The sequence below is a fragment of the Dipodomys spectabilis genome, unplaced genomic scaffold (assembly GCF_019054845.1).
Source record: "Dipodomys spectabilis isolate Male_0828 unplaced genomic scaffold, ASM1905484v1 ptg000265l, whole genome shotgun sequence".
Taxonomy (NCBI): Eukaryota; Metazoa; Chordata; class Mammalia; order Rodentia; family Heteromyidae; genus Dipodomys; species Dipodomys spectabilis.
The window spans coordinates 235,573-242,816 of record NW_024870942.1 but is presented as its reverse complement, the minus strand read 5'-3'; the positions used below and the strand labels follow the sequence as shown (position 1 = coordinate 242,816).

The window sequence follows — 7,244 nt, the reverse complement described above, 5'->3', positions numbered from 1 at the left end:
AGAAATAAAAACCAAAGACATGTCAAAATGTGAGGCAAAAGGAGAACTCTCTCTGTATCAGATTCTTTTCTACCAAATCCCTGACAGTTACAGACAAACATAATTCAGCTAAGGGTCCTGAGATCTGAAGAGTGTCATTGATTATCAGAGCTTAGTGCAATCACACATATGGTTAGAGAGAGATTGACAAGAAAAGAAGAGATTCCAGTGCAACCAAGGAGGCAGAGTCAGGAATGATGGAGTCACAGGCTTAGAAATGGTAGCAACCATCAAATTCTGTTCTGCTGCCAGATGCAGTCTGATGACATCTTGATTCAGACCCAGGAACACAAATTTCAACCTCACACTTTCAGAACTGTGGGGGGAAATACATGTTGTTATTCTTATATATTCCTATCCTTTTAAGCTATCAAATTTGTTACAAAAGTAAAATGAGGAAACATACCACTATGGCCAGATCTAACGCTTAAATGTGTATGGATCTGAGATGCAGACTCTGTATTCTGGGTATTGACTTTGCCTGAATACTCTGGGTACATAATTATGGTTTGTTTTCTTATATTTGATCCATTGTCATCTTAATAAGATACATCAAGTAAGCCAAATGAATACCACATCATTTCTCTTTTATAACCAAGAAATAAAGCAATAAAGTATAAGCCCCTGTTGTCTCCCCACCCTATACTGATTTCTAGGGAGAATTAGACGAACCAAGAGCCGACTTGCTTCTGTGGACCAGGAGCTAATTGTGTAGTGAGGGAAAATGAGAAAAGCCAGATGATGGCTGGGCTACAATATAGAACTTTGTTGTGGAAAACTAATATATTTGATTAACATTGCCTATTAGAGCAAATCAATTGGCTGCTAAGTAGCATCCACAACTCAGCTACAAGAGATCATTCTCACCTACCTAGTCTCCAATTACTTTCATCCTTAGATAAATATGGGAGCTCTTGATCTTTTGCTACCCTTGTCTAGAGTTTGGATAATTAGAGAATCAAACATTTACATAGTGTATTTATTTCTGCTGATTTGCTGACAAAAGTATAAATATGTTTTTTAAAGACATTTAAGATAAAATATGTAATTCAGTCAAAAGTTAAGATTAAGCAAAAATTAGTGGTGAACTGTTAACTATTAGTCCACCTTCCTTTTGTAACCCACTACTATGAGATGATTAATGTAGATGATAAATGCTCACATAAAACTCTTCAAATACTAGAGAAATTTAAGGTGGCAATAAAAATTGTATCCAAGGAGTAAATTTAATTTTCTTGAAACAATGGACCTTTATTGAGAAATACGAATGAAAGATGAATTTAACTAAATTTTATTGTGAATTATTTGCTGTCTACAACATGACATTATTAGGTGAACATAAGTTGCATACTACAAATGTCTATCATTTTACTTAGTTACATTTTTGAGCACTTGAGAAGGTTAAATGCAAGAAAATACTAATTTGAGAAAAATGTAATAGTGTATAATTTTATTAACTACAGTACTTATATTGTACATTAGACTTGTACACTTATTAATCATCATATCAGTTTCTTTGTATCCTTTGACTAAGTGTTCCCAACAAATAGTCTGAGTAAAGAATTACCAATTTTATCTTTTGATATTTTATTTAGTTAACAGTATATAATAGTTAATCATGAAACTTTCAAAAGACTTAAACACCATGCACAATAGAGAGGCAATATTTATATTGAAGTCATTCATATGGAGAAATTTGATATCATAAATTCATAAAGCACTGAGTTAAGAAACCATCATGCTGAATGCCATTGGCTCATGCCTGCAATCCTAACTACTCAAAGGTTACAATCTGAGGACTATGGTTGGAAGCCAGCCCAGGCAGGAGAGTCTATAAGACTCTTATTTCCAATTGCCCACAAGAGCCCATGAGATTCTTTTCAGTTACTCATCAAAAGCTGGAATTGAGCTTTGGCTTAAGTGCTAGAGCACTAGCTTTGAACACAAAAGCTCAAGGGCAGGGTCCAAGCCCTGAGTTCAAGTCTACATACTGGCACAAGACAAAAAGAAAAGAACCCACCATTAGTTGCTTCTAACAAGTTGTTAAGTGCAGCTTAACAAATGCTGAATCTGAGGATGAGCCTGGATTTGGCATGCCCAGAGAGGTTGGGAAATGAGACCTTGTGTTCCATCCCTAAACCTAGCTCTACCGATTTTTCTTTCACCTCAAAGCATGTATCCTTCCTATAAATAATACTAAATAAACTAGAAAAAATTGTCTCTTACAAATAATCCACCTATAAGAGGTTCTCAACAGCCATGTCCCCTAAACATAATATTTATTCTTAATATTTATTCTTAGTATCTCTGTGTTAGCTGCCACTTGCAAACAATAGGCAAATGCTGGGCTGGAAGGGCTATGGCAAGGAAAGATGTGGGCTGCAATCCTAGAGGCAGGTTTGAGGACAGGCTGCAGGTGCCTGGGGAGCAATGTGTACTTGCTGCACAGTAGTAGACAGCTGAGTCCCCAGGCTGAGTGTCTTTGATGAGCAGGGAAAGGTGTTTGTCATTCTTCTTCAATAAGACCAGGAGTTTTCCATTTTCATTTCTGTCCCGATTTGAACGGATGTCTATAATAAGCTGGGGACCCTGTCCTGGTTCTTGCTTGTACCAAGGGAAGTATGAGAAGGCACTGTCTGTGTAAGTACAGTTGATGACACATCCATCTCCCTCCTGCACACTCAGGACAGAAGGACTCTGCTCCACCTTCTCTCCTTGGCTCAGCACTATATAGAGAGAAAGACAGAAAGGAGACAGTTAGGTCAGTACTCTTCAGAATGGTCTTTTCCTACAGTAACTATAGACAGTTTGGATAAACTGATCTTCTCCTGGATATCTAAAGAAATCCACTAATATATGGTTTCCCTTAATCCTCAACTCACAGTGCAGCTGCAGCCACAGGAGCAGGAATAAATCATTAATCAATCTCTTCATTTTTCTTCCCAAGTAGGATCAGTTGAAGACTTAAGATCTCCTATCTGGATGTCACTTCTGTCCCTTTCTCTCTTTCAGTTGTAGTATTTCCTGAGATGTCTACATAGGCAATAAGAAAAAGATTTGCTTTTGCCTTTGGCCTATTCATTTAGAATCCACTAAAATGAACATATTGGATATCTGCTGAGTTTCACTGCCACCTTGTGGTCACACCCCTAACTACTGAACTCTGGTTAAAAGTTCACTTAACTGTGTGAACTACAAAGCACAAAACCGCAATAAGTTAAATAAAATGTGTCTTGATTAAACAGTAAATATACAGTAAGTATGTAGAGATCAAGGTTGACATTTTGTCACAATTAAGTCACTTTTTGGTAATATAAAGTTTGAACTCAAGGCCTCACACTTCCTCCACTGTAATGTGTGTGTGTGTGTGTGTGTGTGTGTGTGTGTGTGTGTGTGTGTGTGTGTTTAACACCAAACTTTGAAAAATTCCTTTACTCTTTTTTCTTGAAATTTTATTGTAAATGTATTTTACCTAGAGGTTATAGTTACGTAAGTCAGGTAATGATACATTTCCTTTTGAACAGTATTACCTCATCCTTCATTCTTTTCCAGTTTTTCCCCTCCTAAATTCTTTCCCCACAAAGCTGTATTGTTCATTTCCAACATAAAAAGTCCTTTAATCTTCCAAATTTCTAGGATTTCTTTTTTTGTCAAAAAGCCTTTCCCAAAGGCATTTGCTGTTGGTTCATGCCTTTAATCCTAGCTACTCAAGAAGCTGAGATCTGAGGATTGAGGTTCAAAGCTAGCCTAGGCAGGAAAGACAGAGACTCTTATCTCCAATCATCAGAAAACCAGAAGTTGTGGAGTGGCTAAAAGTGGTAAAGTACTAGCTTTGCACAAAAGAGTTCAGGGATGGCACCCAGGCCCTGAGTTCAAGCCTCACAACTGACAAGAAAAAAGAGGCTTTTCCATCTACTTTAATGTCTTGATATTTTCTGCCTACTTTTGCAAGAATATTTCAAGTGAAACCTTAATACTGTGTGTGTCTGCAAAAAGAAATTGATCTTAGAGAACTGACCACAATCAATAATTTCAGAAAAACCAAGATGATCTTATTTCAGGAAGTGATTTTATGCTTAGAGTTCCAGGAGTTGTGGGGAATTAATCTAATTCCTTATTCATGATTCACAGACTTAAAGATTTTAGAAAGTTGTGATAATGACCCTCAAGCCCAACTCAATTTAGAATTCATGTATACACACATACATACATGAAATATATTGAAAAGTACATGCATGAGATGTATATTGTGAGTGTATAACATTTCCCTTTCAAAGGCTTTTGTTCTCCTTCTCATGTCCTATAATGGAATTCTCAAATCAATCACTGGGCAATGTTTTCTCTGCTTTGAAACAGATACTTTAGGACAGTGCCATCCTGTTGAGTCATGGCATCCAGGTAAGGATGTTTTTAACACTTTGATGGACTGTGAGTTTCAGGAAGCCAAAACATACTTTCATCTCAGTTTCATTCACCATTTGACTGACAATGTTTGATTGAGGTTTATTATGCTGCTTTCCTGCCTTTAAAGTACATTCGTTGGAATTGGGTGCTGAGGACTCATGCCTGTAATTCTAGCTACTCTGAGATCTGAGGGACATGTTTCAAAGCCAGCCCAGGCAGGAAAGTCTATGAGAATCTCATTTCCAATTAACTACCACAAAACCGAAAGTGGTGCTGTGGCTCAAGTGGTAGAGCACTCACCTTGAACTGAAGAGCTGAGGGACAGTGCCCAGGCTGTTCAAACCTCAGTATCAACAAAAACAACAACAATAGATATCTATTTGGGATAACGAATATGCATTGTTACTTTAGAAAAGACTTTAGAAATCATGGGGTGGAGAGGACAGCACTGTCCCTTTGGCTCACTCTCCAGCAGCCAGTAGAACATCCTCAGCTCATCCAAGTTTCTTTTCTTTTTTTTTTTTAATTTTATTTTATTTTGTGAACATTCTGTACAGAGGGGTTACAATTACATGGGCAGGATAATGCGTACATTTCTTACCAAGCATTGCAGCCTCCTCCTTTGTTTACCCTTCACATCCCTTCCCAGCCTCCCCCCTACCCGCCATCCCAATACTTCTCCTTCCCCCCCACCTCCCCCGCACCAATGTTGTAAGGCTCGTTTTGGACATGACAACTTGTACTTCTCACTGTTGCAACAGGTCCACCTGTATCCTTAAACGACTTGTTTTTCCCCATCTCCTCCACAAGTTATACTGACATCAAATATAGTGAAAGCAGGGCTTATACTGTGGGGGAGGGACATACAAAGCAACAAAGAAATAATCTTATACATGCGTTAGAAACACATGCATGAAAGAAAAAAACATTAAAATACATATCTAAGGGTTCATTTTCCTGACATCACATTATCTGACCTTTTCCGCTTGACTCATACATATACTAGATATTGCAAATAACGGAAACCATGGGACCTATGTTTCTTTGGGCCTGGCTTACTTCACTTAATATAATTTTTTCCAAGTTTTTCCATTTCCTAACAAATGGGGCAATGTCATTCTTTCTGATGGAGGCATAGAATTCCATTGTGTATATATACCACATTTTCTTGATCCATTCATCTACTGAGGGGCATCTGGGTTGGTTCCATATCTTAGCTGTGGTAAATAATGCTGCAATAAACATTGTTGTGCTGGTAGCCTTAGTGTGGTCTTGTTTGTAAACATTTGGGTAAATGCCCAAAAGTGGGATTGCTGGGTCATAAGGGAGTTCTATGTGAAGTCTTTTGAGGAACCTCCATACTGCTTTCCAAAGTGGTTGAACAAGTTTACATTCCCACCAACAATGAAGGAAGGTTCCTTTCTGTCCACATCCCCTCCAGCATCTGTTGTTGTTAGAGTTCTTGATTTTTGCCGTTCTAACTGGGGTGAGGTGATATCTCAATGTTGTTTTGATTTGCATTTCTTTTATGGCTAGGGATGTTGAACATTTCTTCATGTGTCTATTGGCCATCCTTCTTTCTTCTTCAGAGAAGTTTCTCTTTAAGTCTTTCGCCCACTTATTTATTGGGCAGTTGTTTCTTTGAGGATTTGTTGTTGGGGGGTTTAATTTTTTGAGTTCCAAGTATATTTTAGATATGAGACCCTTGTCCGTTGTATGGCTAGTAAAGATCTTCTCCCAATCCGTGGGCTTTCTATTGATCTTGCTAGCTATGTCATTTGCCCTGCAGAAGCTCTGCAACTTTATGCAATCCCATTTGTCCAACCTTTCTTTGATTTGTTGTGTTTCTGGGTCTCTATTCAGAAAATTTCGGCCTGAGCCAAGGAGACCTAGGGTTTCTCCTATTGCATCCAGTAATGTTTTCAGAGTGTCTGCTTTGACTTCAAGGTCTTTGATCCATTTGAAGTTGATACTGTTGCAGGGTGATATATAAGGATCTAGCTTTAGTTTTCTACATGTAGTTAACCAATTTTGCCAGCACCATTTACTGAAGAGGCTGTCTTTCTGCCATTCTATTGTTTTAGCTCCCTTATCAAAGATTTGATGGCTGTAGGTCTGTACATTCCTTTCTGGGTTTTCAATTCTATTCCATTGGTCCTGAGGTCTGTTCTTATGCCAAGACCAAGCTGTTTTGATTACTATGGCTTTATAGTAGAGTTTGAAATTTGGTATTGATATTCCTCCAGCAGTGTTCTTTCCGTTGAGGAGCATTTTTGCTATTTGGGGTCTTTTATTGTTCCATATGAATTTTTGGATTGCCTCTTCTACTTTCTTGAAGAATGAGCTTGGAATTTTTATAGGTATTGCGTTGAATTATTAGATAGCCTTGGGAAGTATTGCCATTTTCACGATGTTAATCTTTCCAATCCAGGAGCATGGGAGGTTTTGCCATTTTTTAAGTTCTGTGTTGATTTCCTTTTTCAAGATTTTAAAGTTTTCATCATAGAGGTCCTTCACTTCTTTGGTTAAGTTAATTCCTAGGTATTGTATTTTTTGTGGGGCTATTACAAATGGAGTTGGTTTCCTAATTTCAGCCACACTTTTCTCATTGTTGGCAAACAGAAAAGCAATTGATTTTAGGGGGTTAATTTTATACCCTGCTACTTTGCCAAAGTTTTGTATCAGCTTGAGTAATTTGGGAGTGGAGTCTATGGGATTCTTTAAGTACAAGATCATGTCATCTGCAAAGAGGGAGAGTTTTATTTCTTCTTTCCCTATTTGGATCCCCTTTATGTCTGCAT

The 7,244-nt window shown here is 37.8% G+C and overlaps 1 gene segment (V, D, J or C); it reads right to left on the bottom strand.

Moving 5' to 3' along the window:
* Positions 1-1,924: 1,924 nt before the first annotated feature.
* On the bottom strand, positions 1,925-3,041 carry LOC122125397. The segment is given in 2 exon segments: positions 1,925-2,765; positions 2,922-3,041. Coding segments are annotated over 2 exon segments (480 nt in total).
* Between the last annotated feature and the right edge of the window lie 4,203 nt (positions 3,042-7,244).